The sequence below is a fragment of the Giraffa tippelskirchi genome, chromosome 10 (genome assembly GCF_054371585.1).
Source record: "Giraffa tippelskirchi isolate mGirTip1 chromosome 10, T2T-mGirTip1v1.2.pri, whole genome shotgun sequence".
In the NCBI taxonomy this organism is placed as follows: Eukaryota; Metazoa; Chordata; class Mammalia; order Artiodactyla; family Giraffidae; genus Giraffa; species Giraffa tippelskirchi.
In genome coordinates this window covers 106,856,451-106,880,745 of record NC_137284.1, presented here as the reverse complement: position 1 = coordinate 106,880,745, position 24,295 = coordinate 106,856,451, and the positions used below count along the sequence as shown (strand labels likewise).

The window sequence follows — 24,295 nt, the reverse complement described above, 5'->3', positions numbered from 1 at the left end:
GGGTGAATTGATGAGAGGTAAGAAAGGGAATTCCTAGGGTTATTGAATTCCCAGGCAAATTGGGAAAATATATGTTAGAGCATCCAATCAACCCAGTTATGTCCATTTTCTACAGAATTGTCCAGCTGCCTAGAAAAGGAACAAGAAACAGATGGCTGGCCTAACCAGGGCTGGAGACTGGCAGGACAATTTTGACCCAAGATGAGTGACATAAGTCATTGGGATGCAGGTGCAGTGAGCACAGTGGAAAAACTGTCCCTGAGAAAAGCTGCCCTAAAGTAGGTGCCTTGGGACATCCTGAGAGGCCAGGAAGGCTGACAAAAGGAAAAAGAGCAAAGGGACTGTGCCTAAAAATTTGAAGCAGGTTGGGGGGGGTGGTCAGAAAAAGTGAGGTAATAGAAGAGATAAATAGGTAGAGGTCAGAGGAAGCTTCACATTTGAAAGTCTCAGATGTGGAGAGGTTATGGATGGTGGTAAAAACTAAGGTGTGGTGACACTAGGAATATCTGAAGCAGAATGAGATGGAGTCACAGAGCTCAAGGTAAAGGAACTAATAGGCCAGAGAGAAAGATTATCAACATGGAATTTGAATCCCAAAGGAAAATACACTGGAGATAGGTGATATTTTTTGTATGACTAAAACACATTAATGTGATACTAAAACACATGAGCAGCTAGAAAAATACTTGGAAGGAAGATATGTATTTTTGAACAACTCAATCTTGTTCATTCAACAAATACATATTGATCTGTGTGCTTAACATGAAACTATATGTAATAAGCATGATATGGTAGATTCCTCCCAAGCAATGGTTTCACTAAGATTCAGCCTTCACTTTTCACTGTCGAAGAGTACAACTTAGCACTCAATGACTTTGTACTAAAAATTGAAAATACAGACTGGTTACTTGGAAAAAGAAATGGTAGAAAAGCTAAACCTTGACACACTACCATATACTTAAATAAATGGTTGAATCAAGTAATAGTGATTCCCAAGAAATTACTTGTATTCAACATGAAACTACTCATCTTAATATTTTGCCTTAGAGTATAAACTTTCACACTCAGAGACTGTCTTTAGTCAATGAACCCAGACCTCCAGCCTGTCTTGCTCTGGATTGTCATAATACTAGCTTGGTGGGGGAATATCTGTAGCCACAAATGTGGGAACCACAGTAAAGTAGGCTCACTGGTTCTTTGTAGCCCAGACGGGGACACACACTCAGAATTTTCTAAAGTTCTAAAAATAAATAAGTTGTTTTTTTTAGAGACAAGTACTCTATTGTACACACTCATCAGGAGATTGTGCAGAGTTTGGGATGCTGTAATCATCCAACTCAAAGCTGAATTGTTAGCCAGATGTTGAAAAATATATGTAAATGGGCTCTGGGAGTACATGTTATCTCTGAATCTTCCCAAAGAATGTTGACCTAGTCCTAAAGCATTTATTTACACATTCTTTTCAAAAGATCTTCAAACTCAGAAGCCTTATTTTATATCACATAGGTTGGTCCAATATAGACAAAGTGTTGATAATTGTTGAAGCTGCGTGATGGTTATGAAGATTTACGATACTCTTCTCTCTACTTTAGATATGTTTGAAATTCTCCACACTAACAAATTTTTTTTTTAAAGGAAAAAAGGAGATAGGTCCTTTTATTGTGCTTGTATAGCAGTGAGACCCCTTTCTTGCTTTTCCCCTTCCTGCTAACATACACTGTAACCTGTCAGAAAGTGCTTGCCCCAGTTCCCTTTTTCTAGAACAAATTAGAATGTACTACCCAACCCTAAGATTTGAATGGTATAACGTCATCATTATTTCAAATATTCCTTCATGCTTCATAAAACTCTTCCATACACTGTCATTTCATTGACTTTCATGGAACTTGTGTACTCACAGGCATTCTCCCAAATAGTTGCCTTCCCAAAATACATCCCCAAAGAAAACAGGCTTTAATCATTCAGAAACCAGTCTTCATTGCACATATAGTATGTGCCATTATTTTTAAATTCCATGGCTAAATATCTTCGTAAGGAACAAAATAACATCCAACAGCAAACCTTCATTTGTTCTATAAACATGTATTAAGCACCCACTATCTGCAAGGTAGATACTTCAGTCTTGGTTTCACATCATGCTGGCAACTTCTGCATGGAATCAAGAATCGGTGAAGATTAGTGACATGGCTGTTCCAGTTAGGGAAGAGGAACTTTTTAAAAAAATGCATATTCTCTGGCTCTACATACAGTGAAGTTTTAGGTCTGGGTGGTTCCAGGAAGTGTTGAGAACCCTTGGTTTAAATCACCAAGTCTGAAGGGGACCAGAGCAGGCTCCAGTCTGACTGAAACTGATACTGCCATCCATGGAGTGTAGTTGGTAGATATAAAGCAGGTAAGATATGTACCTGAAGCTTAATCCTGTTACTGGAAAGTATAAGAAAAGAGGGTGCAAGCTTAGAGAAAAATTCAGCAGGATTTGGGCAAGCAGTTAGGACTCAAGGCTGACTGGGCTTAGGTTCAAGGCTGGGCTTTTGTCCTGGTGTGATTCGCAGCAGAGACCCAGAAAGAACTGATTGTGTATTCGATCCCTTTTGTGTAACAGGCCCTGTACAAAGCTCTTTACTTACAAAATCGCATTACATCCTCCTGACAGCCCTGTGAGACTGGTTGACTTGCCCAAGGTCAAATGGCCAATAAGTGGATGAGTTGTGTTTGAACCTAAGTCTGTTCTGAATGCAAAGCCTATACTCTTTCTGTCTATCTATGGTATACACAGAGACTGGGGCAAAGGCTTGCTAGGCTCACCCGGTGTGATAGCTAGGAGGATCATTTGTCTCTGGGGATCATAAAGGACTCTGCTAACATGAGGCATTAGGCATCTATTTCCTGCTCACTTTATTCACTAGTGGTTGAAATAAATTCCCCATGACTCCTGACTGACAGGGTTCTTGTTATCCCCAGATTATGTCCTAGGCAACATAGTGAAATTGGCAAATTTGTCTTCGTGTCCCGAGCCGCCCCAGTTTTACCTGTTTCTTCCCCAGTCCTTGAGGAGGGGGCTATTGTTTTCATAGTCTTCACCTCCATTCACCTCCAGTAGTACATGTCTGATGACAGATGAAAGCCTTGTGCTTTGGGGACCTACTGCTTTTAAAGAGCAGGCACTTAGAGGAATGACATCGATATCAGAGGAAGGAGCTAGGAAGCATTTGGAATATATGCTGAATTCCCTGAAATCACACTTATAGGCAGGTGGTAGCACATTTAAATTGATCCCATTGCTATCTGAAGAGAAATGATAACATTTCAGAGGTTGTGATGATCAAGAGCCCTGCTGCTCCAGAGATTCTCCTGAAGCACTTTTCATCCCACTGTACAGCCTATCTGTACAAAATCTTCATTTTTACAAGGAAGAATACATATGTGTGTGTTTCTCACAGAGATTGTAATCAGGGGGCACAATCCATCATAGCCTCTTTCTTTTGATAACTGAAGTTATAGACCCAGACTGCTTCATTAGTATTCCAAATACCAGTACTGCCCTACGCTACAATAAATAGAGTAAACAAGAGTGGCTCTCCTGGTACTCCCCCCCCCCACCTCTTGATCATTGTTAAGGAGAGCCCAAAGTTATGGATTTTTTTCCTTTACTTATCAAAATCACTTGTAAATGCAAAAATGTTCTGGCAAATATTTCTGATTAGTGACTATCAAATATGGAGAGATGGATGGATGGGTAGATGGATGGATAGATACAGAGATAGAGTATATTGAAAGGTGGTAGTTTACTGAAAGAATATAGTAATGACCTGTAAATGTGATAAGATGACATTAAGCTGGAAGACAATTTTCTGTATCCCGAATATGTAACAGAGCCTTGATTTCTGCCATGATAAAATCAAAATTGTAAAACTTGCCTCAAAAAGTTTTTTTTGAGGACTGGATGTAATACATGTTAGTCCCTAACAATGCCTAGGATTTCAAAGATCTTTGGATGTTTGTGAACAATTTGTTTTTTGATGTACCTCATTCTGGTATGGCATTAACAGGAAGAAATTATTATAAGGTATTTTCCTGTTGAATTATCCTCCATTTTCATTATGTGAACCATGAAACAAAAAAAATTTTTTTCCACTTAATTTCTCTCAGATTTCTTCCACTGATTGATGGGAATAAATAGCTCACCTTTGCAGATTATTTTAAGTTCGTTAGATAAATCTTTAGATTAAGATAATTAAATCACCCTATATTAGCCTAGTGGCTAGGTTGAGTTCACACATTTCTTGAGACTGTATCTTAACACATTCCCTCTGCCTGACCATCCCCTCCCCCTCAGCCTTCATTATATTTGATGTGTGTGCTTCTCAGGGAAAGAAGTAGGGAGGAAACTTGAAATTACCCAAGGATCCACATTCTCCTCTGCAGCCAACTTCAGTAACTTTTGCATATTTGACATAGTTTCAATTTCCTGAAGAACAGTGACTCACCCAGAGTTACACAGCCACAGTAGCTGGAATAATTGGTCTCTCGGTCTCCTAGTATTTCTCTCTTCCTTCAGCAATTCCTTTTACTTATAAAGTGAGAGATTGCTTCGCTCGAGACTGCTACATGTTAGACACAAAAGGAAAGGACAAGGGAGAGTACCAGCCTGTGATTGAAAAAGAGGCTTTTACTTCCGTAATCTCTTCATTCTTTTTTTTTTTTCCAGAGTACATGTTGGTTGCTTATACACCACCCTGAACTGTAGGTTTGGGGAGCTTGAGCTTACTTTTCTTCAACAGGTGAGTGTATCTTAGGAAGCAAAGAGTCAGGCCTGCCTCTAGAACTGATCAGGACTGAGAGAGAAGTAAAGGTGGACCTCTTTCTCTCTGCCCAACTTTGCCAATAACAGAGTCAGCTAAGCCTTTCATTTGAATGTCAAGAGGATGCCAAAAGAAAACAGAGAAACCCAGAAATCTCATGGTGAGGCTAAAAAAACCTAGAAAAATCTCCACCATGTAAAATCTGGGAGGAGGGGGGAATTGTGTAGGAAAGTGTTTTTTGGCTTTGTTTTTTGCACGACTTTTTCCTCAACGTGTTTTTATGTGTGTGTAATGGAAGTTGAGGATAAAGACCAAACATGAGGATGAGACCGTAATCTCTTTCTATTTACAATACTTTCAAGTTCCTTTTTTTTTTTTGACCCTATTTTGGTGTTGCTTTTTCTACTCTATTCAGTTTCCTAAGACACATACGAATCCTAAAAGCATATGCAATTATTTCCAAAACATTTTGGTATTTTCCAAAAATTTGGGGTGTCTACTATATGCAAGGCATTATGCTAGGTTTGCATAAGATGAAAAGATAGCTAAATTTTAGTCTATCTTCAGGGTATGCAGTCTCATAGCAAAAGTAATTCATGGTCATATTTGCTCACAGATTTGTAAAAGCAGCTAAATTTTACAAGAGAAAACATTTTAATTGTCTGATGCTCATTGACAGCATTTAAATGTCATGGACACTGAGCTCAAACCAAAAACATATTTTGAAGTAATAAACAATTAAATGAATGCTTTTATCAGAAATAAGGATTTCAGAAGAGTTTACTCATTTGTGTATTATAAATTCTAAAAGGAAAAGAGTTACACTCATGCCATATGTGAACTATAGACTGTAAAAAAAAATAATATCATCTGCAATACATCTGCTTCATTTAAATGCAGATTCTAACATTTATAGTTTCAGTAATTGGTGTTGTGGCCTTATACATAACATGAAAAAATAATACTTGAGGAAGTTCCTGAATTTGTAGGTGGCTGATGAGTTAGGGTTCTTCCAGTTCTTAAGATACTAGATTCTATTAAGACACAAATGTAGCCTTTTGAAATAAGAACTCCTGGGGGAAATACCTATAATTAAGCATTAGTGTTTACTGCTGTGTTGCTACTATTTTGGATGCTAATAATGGCCATTATTTTTGTTTCATAAAATCTGTTTATCTGTTTTTAGCGGTTGACTGGCAAGATTTATCATTTATTGCCAAATTTCTAGAAGCAAATCAAAGAAAAAAAGAGTATCAACTAAAACCTATAAATAAATCTCAATCATTCTTCCTTCCATGAATTGAATGATACCTGTGGGTAAAAATCACAAACATTATCATTTTTTTATCAGATGCATATCTAAAATAGGATCCAATGAACATCAAATAATTAAAGTTATAGCACAAGAAAGAGTCTTTTGGTTGTTGGAAACCTCATAAAGGAAGTAATGACAGACTGTTTTAACTAAGCATTTGTCCTCCACCAGTAAATCTCCATGGTAATCCAACGCGATTGCTTCACATAAAGCAAGCACATTAGTCTGGCACAGGCATTTGCTTCCTCTCTGAATTTCCTGTTTTCCTGGATGTGAGATCTCAGAGGTGCACCTTCAGGAAATAGTCAGTCACTCAGAGGTCTGATAGGAAAAGTGATTTTGAGAGGGTAAGTTCCTACTGCTTAAAGTGACAGCCTTGTTCTAATGTAACACATTCCGTCTACACAAACTTACTTAAGTACTATTCAATTCACTTTCACAAACCTCTTATATAGCAGGAGGCATTCAATCATTGCCAAAGTCAATATATTAAGTCTGGTTGTTGAAGGCAGCTGGTTTCCCATAAAACCATGTGTTCCTATTTCCTATTTCAGTCAGTTTATGATTCAGTGGTAGGAAATGCCAAAGGGAGTTGGCAACAATGGCATTTTCCACTTATAATAGATTTTTTTTAATGTACTTTGGACTTCTCTCCAATATTGTGCCCAGTGGTATTTCTACCGTGTAATCAGATTGGATGGTTCACAACAAGGTGATGACTGGCAAGAAAACCTCAAGGTAAATGGCTTCCTCTTTTCCCTCAGTCCCAGGGGCAACCGTGCTGCAGATCTATTATCAGGAACATGGAGTCCTAAGAGGAAAGTGGGACTCTCATCAATATTAGAAGTAAATTTCCAGGAGAGCCCTGGAATTTGAAAATTCTCTGAGGCTCCAGTGATAAGTTGAGATAAATCAGGCCTCCTGGGGCAGTCTGGATTCAGACATCCTATTTCTGTACTGCTTTCTCCCCCACTCCCTCCTTGGCTGGTGGGAAAAAGAAAAACTCCTCCTTCTAAGGTAAAGAATTTAAGAATGAGAGCTGTTTTCTGTTTTTTGAATCTCTGGTCTTCAAGTTACATGATTCTCTCATTCTATTTTATCTTATTTTTTGTTTTGTTATTGCTGCTATGTCTTTTGGCTCCTCTTCCTCTGGGGGATGAAGTTTTATCTTTACAAAGAAAGAGGAAGTATGAGGCTTTATTTTTTTCTAATTTCTGTTCACTCCTTGTATAACCTTGCAAGGGACACTTGACTTCCTGTACTGTGTAGATTCTTAATCTATAAAAGAGCATGTCAATATCTATTCCGTTTCATTTGCAAAACATTAAGTCAATCATTTTAGTTACATTATTTGACCTCAACAGAACTTTCCTCTAATAACTATGCTTTTTGATCATGAATTTAATACTAGAATGCACTATTATTTTTCAAATATTTAAAATTTAAATACAAAAATATTTAAACCATACTCACCTTGATTCCCTGTGTTTGTATTTCATTACACTTAAAAGAGATTTTGTAGGTGGTAGAATATCCCTTTTGAGAAATACCTTGAATTGTGAGGCTTCATATTCAAAATTTGACTTGAACAAAATGTATTCCCATATTCATTAATAATATGAAACTAAACTAGCTTCAGCCTTTGTAAGTTATGTCTTTAATTTTCACAAGAAAAAAGTTTTAGACAGCTAATGACTTTATTTTACATATCATTTCTCAGTTCACTTCAGTCGTTCAGTTCAGTTGTGTCGGACTCTTTGCGACCCCAGACTCTGGACTGTAGCATGCCAGGCTTATCATTTCTCAGCGCTCTTCCACTTTTCTTAAAAGGAGGAAAGAAAAGTACTCAAGGGCTTTTTGGGTATTTGGACATTACTGTTAACAAATATTGCAGAGTGCCTGATCCACTTCATAAAATACACATCTGAAATTTCAAGCTCCACTTCTACAACCCAGCCTGACTATGTCTGCTAAGTTTTGGCAATGTAGTAAACAGGACAAACTTGTTCTATAAGAAGTGCCATCTCATACTGTCACTTTCTTTTTTAAAATAATTTTTAAAATTTATTTACTTTTGGCTGTACTAGGTCTTTGTTGCTATGCAGGCTTTTCTCTTGTTGGAGTGAGTCGGGGCTACTCTTCATTGCATTGCGCAGGCTTCTTATTGCAGTGGTTTCTTCTGCTGCAGAGCACAGGCTCAAGCATGTGGGATCTTTTTGGATCAGGAATTGAACTTGAGTCTCTTGCATTGGTGGGTGGATTCTCTACCACTGAGCCACCAGGGAAGCCCCATACTGTCACTTTTTGAGTTGGTCCTTAAGGAAAATCTTTGGATAGACCTAATATCATTCATATGTCTTTCTTCTTGCGTTAAAGGTAAAAGTACCTGAAAATTATAAAAAAACAAGCAAATGAAATGCCTTCTTACACTTTCACCAGACCAAATGTCTAACAAATGAGAATAGGATTCAGGACAACAGAGGAACAAATCTCTTCACATGAGGTGTTGTGTATTGGAAAGCCATGAAGTATTTGAAATTTGTCTCAGGCTCTTACAAATTCTGAGACCTTGAGTAAATCACTTTACTTCTCTAAACATTGGTTTCCTCATTTTAAAAATAAGGGTAATATCTATTTCACACTGTTTTATTGATTAAATTTGATTGATGTGAAATGACTGGATAAAAAAGTTCTTATCTTCAAGTCAACTCTCAGATTGTGATAGGTAGTCCTGGTTCTATTACCAAAGCTAGAAGGTTGGTCCATATTTATCACAGATAATTACCAAAACAATTATATTTGTATAATGTTCCATAGTTTACAAAGCATATTCACCTAAAAATTATATTCACTTATGTATATTCAGATAATTAGCCTGGGTATTTTTTTTTTTTTTTTTTTTTTGCCCAGCTGGGATATTTAAAATACTAAAAGATGATGCTGTTAAAGTGTTGCACACAATATATTGACACATTTGGAAAACTCAGAAATAGCCTCATGGAACTGGAAAAAGTCAGTTTTCATTTCAATCCCAAAGAAGCACAATGCCAGAGAATGTTCAAACTACCATAAAATTGCACTCATTTCACATGCTAGCAAGGTTATGCTCAAAATCCTTCAAGCTAGACTTCAGCAGTACATGAACCAAGAACTTCTAGATGTACAAAGGGGGTTTCAAAGAGGCTGAGGAACCACAGATCAAATTTTCAACACTTGTTGGATCAGGGAGCAAGCAAGCAAGTTCCAGAAAAACATCTACTTCTACTTCATTGACTATGCTAAAGCCTTTGACTGTGTGGATCACAGTCAAACAAACTGGAAATTCTTAAAGAGATGAGAGTACCAGACCACTCTGTTTGTCTCTTGAGAAAGCTGTATGTGGGTCAAGAAGCAACAGTTAGAACTGGGCTGGGAACAACAGACTGATTCAAAATTGGGAAAAGAGTACAACAAGGCTGTATATTATCACCCTGTTTATTTAACTTCTATGTATGCCACATGCCAGGCTGGGTGAATCACAAGCTGGAATCAATATGGTCAGGAGACATATCAATAACCTCAGATATTCAGATGATACCACCCTAATGACAGAAAGCAAAGAGGAACTAAAGAGCCTCTTGATGAAGGTGAAAGAAGAGAGTGAAAAAGCTGTCTTAAAACTCAACAGTCAAAAAATGAAAATTACGGCATCTGGTTCCATCACTTCATGGCAAATAGATTGGGAAACAATGGAAACAGTGACAGACTTTATTTTCTTGGGTTCCAAAATGACTTCGGACAATGACTGCAGTCATGAAATTAAAAGACTCTTGCTCGTTGGAACAAAAGCTATGACCAACCTAGACAGCATATTAAAAAGCAGAGACATCACTTTGCTGACAAAAGTCCATATAGTCAAAGCTATGGTTTTTCTACTAGACATGTATGGATGTGAGAGTTGGACCATAAAGAAGGCTGAGGACTGAAAAATTGATGCTTTCAGACTATAGTTCTGGAGAAGACACTTGAATGTCCCTTGGACAGTAAGAAGATCAAACCAGTCAATCCTAAAGAAAATCAACCCTGAATATTCATTGGAAGGACTGTTGCTGAAGCTCCGATACTTTGGCCACCTGATGCAAAGAGACAACTCATTGGAAAAGACCCTGATGCTGGGAAAGATTGAGGGCAGGAGGAGAAGAGGGTGACAGAAGATGAGCTGGTTGGATGGCATCATCAGTTCAATGGACATAAGTTTGAGCAAATTCTGGGAGATAGTGAAGGCCAGGGAAGTCTGCCACGCTGCAGTCCATAGGGTCACAAAGAGTCAGACACAACTTTAGAGACTGAACAACAACAAAAATAGGGATAAGAGGGTACCTTGTCCAATCTTGGTACATCAAGGAAGGCTTTTAGAAACAATGATGATGCTTAAAGGAGAAAGCCTGGTAAGGAATCCAAGTATAAAAAGGAGAGTGAAGTAGCCCAAACATAGTGAGAAGCAAGACTTGCTAGAGTTTAGAGAAAGGCATAGTAGTTTGGCCATTAATAAGAAAATGTATCATGTAAGTTTCCTGAAGGATTATATGAAGACTTCAAACAGGGGACTGACATAGTTAAAGTTTAGAAAGGTCACTCTGGGTACAATATGAAGAGTAAATTGGAGTAGAACAGGCAGACAAGACTATTGCAGGAGGTATTAATAATATCGGTCAAGCTGGAATAATAGTCCTGGTGGTATGTGTGTGTGTTGGTATGCTCAGTTGTGTTCAAACTGTGTGGGTATGTTGCTGTCCCTCTTTTGACACCATGGACTGTAGCCTGCCAGGCTCCCCTGTCCATGGAATTTTCCAAGCAATACTGGAGCAGGTTGCCATTTCCTACACGAGGATGTCTTCCCAACCCAGGGATTGAACCTGCATCTCTTACATCTGCTGCACTGGCAGGCAGATTCTTTACCACTATGCCAGTAGTGGTGGAGATGGAGAAAAATGGAGAAATTAGAGAGATACATGAGAAAGGAAAACTGCCAGGACTTTGTGATGGCTGTAGGAGGTGAGAGAGAGGGAAAGGTTGAGTATAATACCGACATTTCTAGCTTAGGCAGTTAGTTTGATGATGATATCACTTAGAGACTGGGAACATAAAAGCACATATAATGAAAATGAAGGATTTAATTTCAGATATACTGTTTTGAGATATCTTGGAACATCAGGACATATATTTTGAGCACAGTCTGGTATGCAGAATTGTAATAAGGAGAGAGAACTGGACTAGAAATATATTCTTAGGAGTTATCAGCATATACATGGTCACTGAACCATGGAAGTGAATGAGCTCACTGAAGGAGAGTATAAAAAGTGAGATAGGAATAAACTGACTAGGATATAACTCTGAGGTATATGGACACATAAGTGACAGGCAGAAGATGAAGATACTAGAAGGTAAAATAGAGAAGCCAGAGATCTAGGATGAAAGCTAGGAATATGTGGTTTCACAAATCAAAAGACGTAAAAACAGCAGGCCATAGTCACTAGTGTCAAATGTTCAAGTAAAAATTCTTTAAAAAGGATCCACTTGGTTGAATGAAAAGGTTGTTCATGACCTTGTTGAGAATTTCAGTGGAGTAATAGGGACAGAACCCAGAAGTTTATTGAGTAAATAAATAACCCATTGAGTGAAGTTCCTTGGAAGGTAGGAAGAGACAATCCAAAGAATAAGCTAAAGAGATGGAATACAGGGAATATGTAGAAATATGTGCCTTAGATGGGGAAGGGCACCTGATCTACTGTGATATCTGAAAGGTGGATGTAGACACACATAGTCTTATGAATGTGGGGGCAGGAGGTTCTTGGAGTTCCTCTCTGATGGGTTCTATTTTTTGCGGAGAGTAAATGAGGGAGATGGTTTGAAAACAATGGAGCAAATCTGAAGCGGCTGTTGTGGAATAGAGTGCTAACTAGGGAAACAGGCATTGCTTGGCAAAGCTGAGACTGGACATTGTAAATATGCAGTGAAAACAATTTACATAGTCTATCCACATTTCAGATGAGTTTTTGGTTTTTATTTTTGTATTATTTTTTTAAGTTGGCAAACCTATAGTTGTGGTTTTTTTTTTTTTTTTTTGGTTATGCTGGGTCTTCGTTGCTGCTCACAGGCTTTCTCTAGTTGTGGTAAGCAGAGGTTACTCTTTGTTGAAGTGCATGGCTTCTCATTGGGGTGGCTTCTCTTGTTGCGAGCACAGGCTCTAGGCGCAGGGGCTTCAGTGGTTGCATCATTTGGGCTCAGCAGTTATGGCGCATGGGCTTTAGTTGCTCTGCAGCATGAGGAATCTTCCTGGACCAGGGAACGAACCTCTGTCCCCTGCATTGGCAGGTGGATTCCTATCCTCTGTATCACCAGGGAAGTTCCAGTTCTTTGTTTATAAAAAACTATTTCTGAATCAGAAGGTTAAGGTCTAGACTAAATTTTCTTTACAAATATAATACTGCAGACAGTGCAGTAGAGATCATGAAACTAGTACTATAATTTTCTATCTCTCCATTCCCTCCTTCCCCATATAATTTATAATACACAGGTGCATGCACACAAACATACACATTATATTATCATTTACTATTAGAACTCCTCAGAGAGGAAGTTCCAGAAGATGTCATCATCTCACTGCCTATAATCTTTCCTTTAATTTTCAGTGGAAAGTGGTAAGGGAATTATTGTGTGTGGTGGAATTTGTAGGAGAGTATGAACAAAACCAAGCAAAGAACTTATTAATATTATTTATATTGATAATTTATCCATTTTCAGACAGCAAAATAACAAAATTCACCTCTTTCACATCCATTAAGAGATTCACCTCAAAGAAACATATCAATAGAAATGGGAGACAGATTTTCTTCTTTATAAACTATTAGATTTTATTAAACAATAACAGTATTCAGCATGATTTTATATTTTAAAATAATCCATCTGTAAGTAATTTATTAAGCATATACTATACTATGGACTGAGCACATCTAACTCTCACAAAAACTCTATTAGACAAGGAATATTCCCATTTATAGGTGAGGAAATTGGATCACAGAAAGGTTAAGCAACTTGCCCTCAGGCATTTGGCTAGTAAATGGTAGAGATGAGATGTGAACCCAAGCAGTCTGACTCCAGAAGTCACACATTTAAATTATCTGCTGCACTGCCTTCTCCACAGAAGAAATTTAACAAAATTTTCCAAGTAAAGCACTCCTGTGAAGTTTCAGAAAGTCAACATATTGGTTGAGCAGGCAAGTTGTAACACACTTTATATATATAAGCAATTTAGTACAAATGGAGACTTAAGATACAAAATGAGCTGTTTTCTTAGATAAAATTTTTATTAAATTACTTGGAAACATTTCAAGTATAGAAAAGAGTACAGAAAATAATTACAATTTAACATCCACGTATCCTCCGCCTACCTTTAAGGTTTTGCCACATTTTCTGCAAATTATTTTTGGTAGAAAATAAAACTTTCTATGAAGTGAAAACATTCTCTTCTCCTCCTCTCTGGAACTAATCGCTATTCTGAATTTGGTATCTATAATTTCCTTATATCATCTTCACAGTTTCTTACTGTTAAATTTTTATATATTTATGATATACCGTATACATCTTTCTGTAAGTTGTTTTCCTCAATATTATATTAATGAACTCTAAATTAATACTAGTAGCTTTAGTTCATTAATTTCCATTTTTTAGCATTCTGTGTATGTCAGTTTCTCCAATAACGTCACCTGTTCATCCATTCTCCTGTAAGTGAATATTTAAATTGTTCCACTTGAACATTCTTGTGTGAGCTCATGATAATTACATATGCATACAATTCCATAACATGCAGTTAACAGGAAACATAATACGTGTGCAATACGTGTGCATGAACTATACAACGAAGACAGCGATTAGTTTTTATGAAAGGTACAAAAGATCACGTGTTGTTCTGAGCAAAAGGAGGCTACTTTCACTGGAAAATATCTGGGGAAGCCGCCAACGACCGAGCAACATTCACTGCTAATTAACAGGAGACCACACATTTTAACCCTTCCTTTTTAACTGATACCCAATAGTTTCACGTGTGTCCATTCATTTCCTCAACTACGGTGTGAGCACCACGAGCACAAAACCAGGCCCCAACAGGCTGAGCCAATACGAGTAGGATCGTGACGAGTCCGCAGTGGAAGCTGCAGCAGTCGACCTCTTCGCTGTGCCAGGCTACTGGAAAGTGACAGCGCGAGGGCAATGTCGGGGTAACCAGGGCCTAACCTAACTTTTCATTCCGAACGTGAAGGAAACTGAGGAACAGGGGACGGATGGTGGTATAGACACCCGCCTCGAAGTATCTCTTCATTTGCATTCACGTTACTGCCAAGTCAGTAATCTGGAGCCAAGGCACAGAGGCGACCCCTACCCAAAGCGTTGCTTCCCAGTCCGGCCTCTTTCAGTGGCGCCTCTTTGCCTTACGCCAATTTCGTAAGTAAGCGCTGAGACCAACCCAGAGGTTCCTCCAGCTCCGAAACCTGACGTGAAAACGCGCGGGGCTGCACAGACGGCAGCCATCTTTGATTCGGGCAAAACCACACCCTCGCACCACGGGCCACTCCCTCTCAGCGTCCCCAGGCTTTTCACCCACAAACGTAAGGCGTTAACCTTAGCGGCGGTGTTGAAGAAACACGCACAGAAGCCTGACTGTCCATGACCCCGGAGGTGCCAGATCCCGCCAATGTTAACATGGCGGCTAAACCCGAGCAGCTAAAGAGCGCTGACGCCAATGAAGTCATGCTCGAAAAACGAGCAAGTCGGCGGGGCACCGATGAAGTAATCTCGCGAGATCGAAGCCAGCCTCCGCTCGGCCCGGAAGCCTTGTCTGAGGGGGCGGAGGGGCGGAGGAGGGAGCGGGAGTCCGACGAGAACCAGTGGAGGAGTCCGCCCGCTGTTGCCTGCGTAAGCGGAGCAGCGACTCCGGGCGGCTACGCCGCGGAATCGGCGTAGGCGGCTTTGGAGAATCGGCGGGCTGCGCTGCGCCCGGGCTGGTCGCGGAGGGGGGAGGGGATGTCGGTCAGTGCGAGATCCGCTGCTGCTGAGGAGAGGAGCGTCAACAGCAGCACCATGGGTGAGTCTCAGCTTTGGGCCGTCGCGACTCGGGACGCTGGGGGGCTCTGTGGCCCCCCGATCGGGTGGTGGTGGGGGAAACGCCCTGAGGCGAGGCGCGGCCCTGGGGCGAAAGCAGGTGAGGTGGGGGGCGACGGCGGGCCCGGGGCGCGGCGGTGGCGGCGGACCCGGGGGGAGGGGAGACGGCGGCAGTGACAGTTTGAATTGAATGTGCGGAGAACCGAGGCGGCGGCATTTCCTGTGCCGCGGCGGGCGGGCCCGGGGAGTGGAGAGACGTGAGCCGCGGCCTCCGCCGCCGGAGCCCGAGCAGGGTCTCCTTCGCCGGGCCCGCCGGCTCCGCGGCCCTGCTTCTTCGCGTCGGCGGCCGCAGCTCCCGCAGCGGAGCTGCCCTCGTGGGGGAGTGGGCCTGGCGAGGAGGGTGGGGATGTGTGTGCGCGTCCGGGTGAGGGTGCTGTGTGGGCCAGCCCCGGGAGGGCGGCGGCGGGGAGGGAGGAAGAGGGATGCACCAGGCTGAAGCTGCGGTGCAGGCGGCGGCGGCGGATGCAGCGGCTCCAGCGACTGTGTCGCCTCCCCGCTCCCCCTCCTCGCCTCTGGGGCTTGCTTCCCCCAGGCGCGGCCCCGGAGGCCGGTGGATGGCGGGCAAAGCTTGAATAAGGAGGATAAGGAGCCTGGTTTGGGCTTAATTTTTAAGAAAAAGGGAGAGGAGAACGTTTAGGAAGGGCGCCCTCCGGAGGAGCCAAAGGGCTGTGAAGGGTCTTTGGAAAAGGGAGGGAGTTGGAGATAAGGACTGGCGATGTTTAAGGAAATTAAGTTTTGAAAATATTTAAGTATTCTCATATATTCTCTTAAGAAGCCCTTTCATTTCCTTTTCTCCTCTACGTATTGGAAAAAGAACGAGGACATTTCATTCACATTTTCCACTCCCGAGTTCCATTTCATAGTGTATATATATAGTAGGAAATAGCAACTGAAATTTTTCTAACACATTTCCATTTGCTGAGTTACATTTTGAGAGTACACTGTTTCATATCTGGGTTGTGAGGTCCAGGTGTCTGTTTAGATGCTGAATTAGTTTATTCTTGCGACTTTATTGTTCTAGTTCAACTTTCTGGTTTCTCTCGGTGTTGTTACTTTGATGAAACGGAAGGATATTTTTCCGAGTACCCTTGGTAATCGAAATCAACAGGTAATCTAGATTCTCAAGCATTTTACGTATTTATTAAGGTGATGAGTAAAGTCAGTTCCCTACCCTTTATAAAAACTTGTTTATAAGCAAGTTTAGGAGGGAAGATTTTTGGCATTAGGTGCACAGGTAGAGATGAACTTTATGAAATCCTGGTAGACTGAAGGATATAGTGCTTTAGCAGTGTATAAACAATTACCAATCTAGTTAATGCTTCTTGGATCTCTTATTCCTCCAAATAGCAGGGGAAGGAGCAGGGAGGAGGGGGTAATGGGGGCAGGAAACAATCTTTCATCCCACCCAGCTGTTCAGTGGGTGGGGCTAGAGAAGATTGGGTTGAGTGGAACTGTGAAATAAATATGGAAGCTCCGTAGATGGTTGTATGGTAGCATTGTGTCCTTCAGTGTTTGGACAGCATGACGGAGCCAGGTCTTCTCAATATAGTTATTAAAAATATCACGTGCTCTTAGGCTCACAGAATTGAAGCTCATAACTGAAAAATTTATTTTGTGTTTATGGCAAGTAGATTTTAATTTGCAGAAACTATTATAATTGTGTAAAGTAAAAGTGTTTGGTTTCTGATTTTGATTTCGAGATATTCGATACATAACTACAGGAAAGGTAATTTATGTATCAGATACAATCAGTTACTGATAGATTGTTTCAAAACTTTGTTATAAAATTGATTCTTTGGATATTTTCCCATAGAAATAATCTTAAATAACTACATCAGGACTTTTGAGCTGTTCTGAGACAAGATAGGACCCCTGAAAGACCTTAGAGCAGTTGTAGAGGGTTAAAAATGACAACTCAGGTGGTAAAGAATCCTCCTGAGATAAGGAAGAGGAGGGTTCGATCCCTGGGTCAGGAATATCGCTTGGAGAAGGAAATGGCAACCCACTCCAGTATTCTTGCTTGGGAAATCCCATGGACAGAGGAGCCTGGCGGGCTACAGTCCATGGGATTGCAAAAGAGTTGGAATGGATTAGTGACTAAACAGCAACAAAAAATGACAAGGAAGGAGGAAGAGTTAGATTTCCAAGATCTCAATAATGGGGAGTGGTCAGATGAGTAGACCACTCGGTGTGAAGATAGTGGGTTGAGCAAGTTGGTTTCAGACTTGTTATAAATTGATGGTATATGTATTCACTATAGACTCTATTCTTGTATTTGCCAATAGAGTATTGTTATCTAATTAAATTATCAGCTGAGAACATGTTTCACATTTTAAGCTAGTAAACTATCTTCAGTTGTTGATTAGAAGTAGAAACTTAATTTAACATTTATACATTTTACTAAAGTTTGAGACAAAACTTTATTTTTCTATACAAAGTTTGAACTCTAAATGACAAGATCTATTGCACAATGAAACTGATGTAGAAAAAAATGTGTTTTTGAGGAGTAGAATTTTAAGGTAGTGTGATTATAGGTTAGGCTTGCCAGATGAGAGCGCACTGTTAAATGTAGACCTACATTTGGTCTCTACAGCAGTGTTTTGCAGACTGTGAGTTGAGGCAAGTGGATGTTGAAATCAGTTTTGTGGATTTCTACCAATACTTTACAAAGTAGGAAAGAAATAAAAAATAGCAGTACATTGTAAAAATTTGGGGTGGTAAATTTTGTTGTGTAAGTATTGTGTATTGTGTTGAGATATAACTTTTTTTTTAAATTGAGAATTGTGATCAAAAAGGTTTATAAAAACACTTAGGGGAATGTGCAGTATGGATTGGTGAAGTTGAAGATCTTTAAACTTTATGATAGAGGTCTTAGTGTGAGGATGTAAGACTAAATGAAATTAAGTCTTATTTTTGATTCATTTATTGTGTACTTTATGTAGCTGGTGTGGTTAGAAAGATCTGAGATCTACTTTGCCTTGAGAGGAGGTCATCTCCCACAGTTACATAGAAAGCAGGGTGGGCCGCAAAAGAAGATAGTATTATATCATTAAATGTCTCTGCTCTTGACTTTGAGGAGAAAAAAATGTTTTTGGTCTTGTCCTTTTGCATTATGGAAGATGTAGAGAGCCAAATTTTGAGCATAAGCTTGGGTAAAAGGGACCAAAAAGGCAGCTTGGTAAGCATTCAGCGTTGAAGGCCTTAGGCGAGACACACAAAAGGTCCTTGTAATTCATACTTGGTGCAGTGTAACTCTACAGAGATAGGGATTACAGACGGGGATTTGAGTTCAAAGTATTAATAATAACAGAAATATAGTATAAGGACTAGGAAAAAAGCCTTTGGTGTCAGACAGACATGCAGTCAAATCCTGGCTTTGCCACTTACTAGATGTATCAGTCAATGATAGGTTTAGGTTAATGCTTCTCAAACTGATGAAGGGTGTTTTTTTATTTTTATTAATTTCCAATTCACTGTTGACTGACACAATTGTAAAGTACAAGTTATTGCAAGTTATTTTTGCTAATGCAGATGAAATTTAAAAAGGCAAAAATACAAGCCCCAATTTTTAAAGATCCAATAGACATAAAGTTATTCTGGTATAAAAATTTTCATTTCTCTGTTCTACATTTGTACTTCTCTGGTGTAAACCATTGAACAATCAGACTGGTCCCTCCATAGACTATGCTTCGAATAGTTCTGGGTTAAACCATGGTGCAGTAACAAATAGCCCTAAAAATCTTAGTAGCGGTAGTTTAAAGATGAGGTCATGCCTGTCCTGAAGTTCGTGTATTTTATTTTAAGCAATCATTTTTTTAATTTCAGAAGTACTTTGAAGATTGAGGAGAGTACCTAAGTATCCCCTGAGGTTGAGGAGTAAAGCCTAATCTTGCTTACATTATTCTGAAGTGTATCTTAGGTATTTATGTGACATTTATTTTAGATATTCATGTGGCATTTGCATTTTATCTGTATTTGTTTGACTTACATACAAGTGAAACTCGCTCAGACATGTCCAACTCTTTTGTGACTCCATGGACTGTTTCCTGCCAGGCTCCTCTGTCATGGGTTTCTCCATGCAGGAATACTGGAATGGGTTGTCATTTTCCTTCTCTAGGGGATCTTCCCAACCCAGAGATTGAACCTGGGTCTCCTGCATTGCAATTGGACTTGTTACCATCTGAGCCGCCAGGGAAGACCCATATACAATATAAAGATAATTCCCCCCTCCTCCTTCCTCACCAATGTGGGATTAAAAATTGACTTTCCTGAAGATAATGTTAATTCTCTTGTTTTGTTTACCTCTGGGGCCACAACTGAGTACTTTTGATAGCTTCATTTGAGATGGGGCTCAGATCAAGGTTTCTCAGACTGGGCAAGAGTGCAGTTTGGTGTTTTTAATTTGGAGGGAGTGGGCTGTCTTGTGCATTGTACAGTGTTGACCAGCATCCCTGGCCTCTACTAACTAGATACCAGTAGCAGTTCATCCTCCCCGGTGATGACAGTGAAAAAAAAAAATGTCTCCAGACATTTGTCTCCATATGTCACCTGGGAGGGCCAGTTTGAGAACCACTATACTAGGTGATGGGAGAACCCTTGAAAGATTATAGCAGATGGAGAAGAAAAAAAGTCTTTGTTAAACATCTGGTTCATAATTCTTCCTCCTAGAACTCCTACCACTTGGTATTTCTCAAACTTAGAAGTCAGAATCACCTAGGTAGCTAGTGCTCATTTAACATGCTAGCAAAGTAATGCTCAAAATCCTTCAAACTAGTATTCAGCAGTACCTGAACCGAGAACTTCCAGATGTATAAGCTGGGTTTAGAAAAGGCAAAGGAACCAGAGATCAAATTGCCAACATTCATTGGATCTTATAAAAGCAAGGGAATTCCAGAAAAACATCTGCTTTTGCTTCATTGACTATGCTGAATTCTTTGTGTCGGTCATAACAAACTGGAAAATTCTTAAGAGATGGGAATAGCAGACCACCTTACCTGTCTCCCAAGAAACCTATTTGTGGGTTAATAAGCAACAGTTAGAACCAATTATAGAATGACATAATAGTTCAAAATTGGGAAATCCGTACGTCAAGTCTGTATGTTGTCACCCTGCTTATTTAACTTACATGCAGAGTTCATTGTACAAAATGCCTGGCTGGAATCAAGATTGCCAGGAGAAATAGCAACAACCTCAGATATGCAGATGATACCCCTCTAATGGCAGAAAGTGAAGAGGAACAAAAGAGCCTCTTGATGAAAGTGAAACAGGAGAGTGAAAACCTGGCTTAAAACTCATAATTCAAAAAATTAAGATCATGGCATCTGGTCCCATCACTTCATGGCAAATAAACAGATGGGGAAAAAGTGGAAACAGTGACAGACTTTATTTTCTTGGGCTCCAAAATCATTGTGGATGGTGATTGCAGCCATGAAATTAAAAGACTCTTGCTCCTTGGAAGAAAAACTATGACAAACCTAGATAGCATATTAAAAAGCAGAGACATCACTTTGCCAACAAAGGTCCATATAGTCAAAGTTGTGGTTTTTCTAGCAGTCCTGCATGGATGTGAGAGTTGGACCATAAGGAAGGCTGTGCACCAGACAATTGATGCTTCCAATTGTGGTGCTGGAGCACACTCTTGAGAGTCCCTTGGATAGAGAGTAGTAGGTATCGTTTCTTGAAATAGGTAATTTAAAACATGAAATTGAGAGGCCTGTGGGACAGCTAAGTGAGCATAGTAGAGTCTCAATAATACTAGGAGGGACATCTAGAGTGGAAAATAAGCATTTTAAGGTTTTTGTAAATTTATTCATTTGTGCTTTGAATTTTTACGTTAAGTAATTGAATGTCTATATTGAAGAAAAGCTGTACTCTAGTTTGGTGAATAAATTTTTTGGTATTTTTATAAGACTTGGTGTTTTTAGTTTGATGAGAAAACTTGAAGGAAATTGGAATAAAATGATTTGTGTGAAACTTATGTGTTTTTCACAGCTACACAGACTGAGGTTAATAATTTCTTGAATAGTACTCAAATGTCTAGTTATTAAAAATTTTTACTGGTATTTTCAAAGCAGTAGCTGTTTCAAACTGTTTGCTAGTGTTTCTTTATATGATTGACTTCTTTTTATCCTTGTATGTTCAAATTATTCATTCAGATTATAATCAGAGTTCTTCCTTTTTTGAGGAAGATTTTGGTATATATAGTTTTCAAAAATACTAGGAATATTTTGAGTGAGATAATTATTTGTGTAAGGGGAGGCAGAATCTTCATAGCAATCTTAGTGCTTTCTGGTTATTCTATTACAATGACTAGTGTACTACCTCATTTGTTACATGTTTTTGGGTCGATACAAGGAAATTTTTTTCAGTAACTAGTCTACCTTAAAGCATCAACATTTTAAACCATTTTTAATTTTAAAAAGTTTAATAGATATATTTAGTTCCTTTTGTGATTAAATACATTAACCAAGAGGGAAAAAAAGCTACTAAATTATTAATATTTCAGTCACTGAAGTTTGATTTGTTTTCTTAATTAGATACTTTTTTTCATGGTTGTGATTAGTGGTATATTAGTGGTTAGTGGTTCTCAACCCTGGTTAGGCATTGGAAACACTTTCAATTTTTAATGTACTTGGAGGCTTATTAATTCACTGGGTGTGAGGCGGGGCTCAGAAATTTACATTTTTTAGTATTTTAGGTAGTTTTGATGAACAACCAGGGTTGATAACTTCTGATGTGAATTATGTGAGGTAATATATGTAAAAGTGCTCTGTAAATTCTTCAAAATTTATACAAAACCAAGGTATTATTCTCTTAATATTTAATAATATTTTTGGTGTATTAATCTATATATAGGTTATTTTAAGTATGTATATGGTGTTTCTAATATTGATATTCTAATTGTCTAGCCATTTTATTATTTCATGATGTTCAATTTCATTATTTTGAACTATAAATAGTATAAAAAGAGTATCGTTAAGCCTCTTCTGCCTTCCCCGATTATTTTCCTAGGGCGTTTGTTAGTTTAGTATCTTAAACTTGTTTTTAATTTATATTTTTCATATTACTGGAGAGAGACATTTGTTATGTATAATCCAGTTAGCTTCCTACTTCATAAGAATATACTGAACTTGTTAAAATCACTGTCAGGAATATTTGGTTTTGTGCTGTGACTTATATATGGGACTATTAAATAATGCAATGTGAGAGTCATTTTTGTTTTTAAATTATACATAGTTTTTCACATTTTTGTGCTCTCAGAAATGTACCTAACTTCTGTCCTTGAAGTTTGTAGGTGTTCAGTTTGCTGTTACAAATCTTTGTATTTTAGCTGCTCAGTCATTATTTCCTGGTTCATTTCTTTATTGAAGTTCTGCTCACTGTTAAGTATTGGGTTAGATTTCCATTTTAATTCCCAGATGTATTCTGTTTTTGTTTTTAATTAAAAACAACAACAACAACAGAACATGGCAGCCCAGACATGGTGACTAGCAGGTCAGGCATGAGAGCAAGATGGAGAGCAGTGTCAGGTTTGGAAACACAATGCGATAGTTCCCTAGAGGCAGCTCTGAACCTACAGTTTGTATTTCATTTCTACATCAGCTACTGCTTGTATTGCAGGAAGGGGAACCCCTTCCAGGGCCCAAGAGTGGGCTCTTGTCTAACATTCGGAAATGAATGGTCCAAGGACACACACGTGCTGACAAAGCAAGAGACTTCACTGGGAAAGGGCGCTCAGGTGGAGAGCAGTAGGGTAAGGGACCCCAGGAGAACTGCTCTGCTTCCTGGCTGTCAGTCTCGGGTTTTATGGTAGTGGAATTAGTTTCCAGATTGTCTTTGGCCAGTCATTCTGACTCAAGAATCCTTCCTGGTGGCCCTCCCATTGCTCAGCCAAGATGGATGCCAGTGAGAAGTATTCTGGGAAGTTAATTCCCAGCTATATTCTGTACAGTATATTCTGACAGCTGAGTGAAAAGGGAAGAAATTTAAGTAGAAATGATTTTTGTTTTATGGATGTATAAAATAATGTGCAAATAGAAAACAACTAAGAAAACCAAAATATGTATTCATTGTATAATTTGCAAAACCAAATTTGCTCTGAGTACAACTTGTAGTCTGTTTTCTGATTGCTGAGAAGGGCGAATTGAGTAAACATGAGAACTTGACATGAAAGAATGAAATTGTTGCCATTTCCTTCTCCAGGGGATCTTCCCTACCCAGGGGTCAAACCCAGGTCTCCTACATTGCAGGCAGATGGTTTATTAACTGAGCCACCAGGGAAGCCCCAATCTTAGAACTGTAGTCAATCCTGTCATGTTTTGTATTAGAATATAAAAGTTGATTTAATACAGAAAAGTAGGAGTTGCTTAACCAGTTGCTTAATTCAGTTGTGAGCCTAAACAGTAACTAGAATGACTTCTCTGGTAAGTTATTGTTTTTTAGTCTTAAGTTGTGTCCAATGCTGTGACCTCATGGACTAGTGTAGCACACCAGGCTCCTTTGTCCTCTAACTATCTTCCAGAGTTTGCTCAAATTCATGTCCATTGAGTTGGTGGTGCTAACCATCTCATCTTCTGCCGCCCCTTTCTCCTTTTGCCTTCAGTCTTTCCCAGCATCAGGGTCTTTTCCAAAGAGTTGGCTATTCGCATCAAGTGGCCAAAGTATTGGAGCTTCAGCTTCAGCAACAGTCCTTCCAATAAACATGATTGATTTCCTTTAGGATTGACTGGTTTGATCTCCTTGCAATCCAGGGGACTCACAAGAGTCTTCTCCAACACTACAGTTCAAAAGCATCAATTCTTCGGTGCTCATCCTTCTTTATGGTCGAACTCTCACATCGTGCATGACTACTGGAAAAACCATAGCTTTGACTATGTGGACCTTTGTTGGCAAAGTGATTCTGCTTTTTAATACGCTGTCTGGGTTTGTCGTAGCATTCTTTCCAAGGAGCAAGCATCTTAATTTCATGGCTGCATTCACCATC

General features: G+C 39.3%; 1 protein-coding gene across 6 annotated transcripts in view; it reads left to right on the top strand.

Moving 5' to 3' along the window:
- The first annotated feature begins 15,007 nt into the window (after positions 1–15,007).
- SEPTIN7 (septin 7) overlaps positions 15,008–24,295 on the top strand; it is a 93,764-nt gene continuing 84,476 nt past the window's right edge. For 3 of the 6 annotated variants that reach the window (XM_081534244.1, XM_081534243.1, XM_081534249.1), the window contains exon 1: positions 15,184–15,235. Coding sequence is in view for 2 of the 6 variants with exons in the window: in XM_081534240.1 (XP_081390366.1) it covers positions 15,175–15,357 (183 nt within the window). In the remaining 4 variants the exon portion in view is untranslated. Of the gene's footprint in view, positions 15,358–16,248; positions 16,421–24,295 lie in introns of those variants that run through there. The other 3 variants (XM_081534240.1, XM_081534247.1, XM_081534241.1) reach the window with 3 other exon arrangements.